General features: G+C 67.9%; 1 protein-coding gene across 1 annotated transcript in view; it reads left to right on the top strand.

The window, feature by feature from the left end:
• Positions 1-1,006, top strand: part of CRELD2 (cysteine rich with EGF like domains 2) — a gene marked incomplete at its 5' end in the record, with an annotated part of 9,132 nt that continues 8,126 nt past the window's right edge. The window contains 2 exons of the mRNA XM_015568709.1: positions 1-39; positions 442-524. Coding sequence (XP_015424195.1) covers positions 1-39; positions 442-524 — 122 coding nt within the window. The remainder of the gene's footprint in view (positions 40-441; positions 525-1,006) is intronic.

The following is a 1,006-nucleotide window of genomic DNA, read 5'->3' on the forward strand; positions in this document are numbered from 1 at the left end:
TGCAAGCGCTGCCGGGAGCTGGTGGACAAGTTCAACCAGGTGGGCCGCCTACGGGACCGGACCCGGCCACCCCGGGATCGGGCACCCGTCCTGGGCCGGGACACCCCTTCATGGGCTGGGACACCCCGTACGGACCGGACACCTCTTCATGGGCCGGGACACCCCTTCATGGGCCGGGGACACCCCGTATGGACCGGGACACCCCTTCATGGGCCGGGGACACCCGGTATGAACCGGGACACCCCGTATGGACTGGGGACACCCCGTATGCACCGGGACACCCCTTCATGGGCCGGGGACACCCCGTACGGATCGGGACGCCCCGTACGGACCGTCATGGGCCCAAGTTACCCCTGAGATGGCCCCGGGTCGCTCCCGAGGTGGACATGGTCACCCCACCGGGACGGGGAGCCTGAGCCCATGCGCACCCTCCTCCCGCAGGGAATGGTGGACACGGCCAAGAAGAACTTCGGCGGCGGGAACACGGCCTGGGAGGAGAAGTCGCTGTCCAAGTATGAGTCCAGGTGGGTGCCCCTCAGCACGGCTGTTCCTGGGCATGGCACCCCACTGATAGCACAGAGGGTCCCTGCAGCCTGGCACCTGTGCTCTGGCCTGGAGCTGACCCACTGGCCGTAGCTGGCCTTTGGCTCCCAGTCCGCACAGCAGACACGCCGGCCTCTCCGAGACTCAGGGACAGAGTCCATCCCACCAACTGTCAGTCGCTGGCTTCCCCTCTGCCAGAGCTCCCACCCCCAGCTTCAGGGTTTCCCCTGGGACCCCCCTGACTCTGCCCATCACCCTGAAGATAGAGAGGCCTCCCTGACAACTCCCCCCCCAGTTCAGTCCTCTGCATAGCACCCCACAGCTCTGCCTGGCCTCTAGTGGGGCCTCGGCACCTCCCTGTAGGAGGGCTGACTGGGTGCTGGGCTGACCAGGTGGGCGCTGGGCTGACCGGGTGCTGGGCTGGCGAGGTGGGTGCTGGGCTGGCGAGGTGGGTGCTGGGCTG

This window comes from Myotis davidii, unplaced genomic scaffold, assembly GCF_000327345.1.
Source record: "Myotis davidii unplaced genomic scaffold, ASM32734v1 scaffold845, whole genome shotgun sequence".
NCBI lineage: Eukaryota > Metazoa > Chordata > Mammalia > Chiroptera > Vespertilionidae > Myotis > Myotis davidii.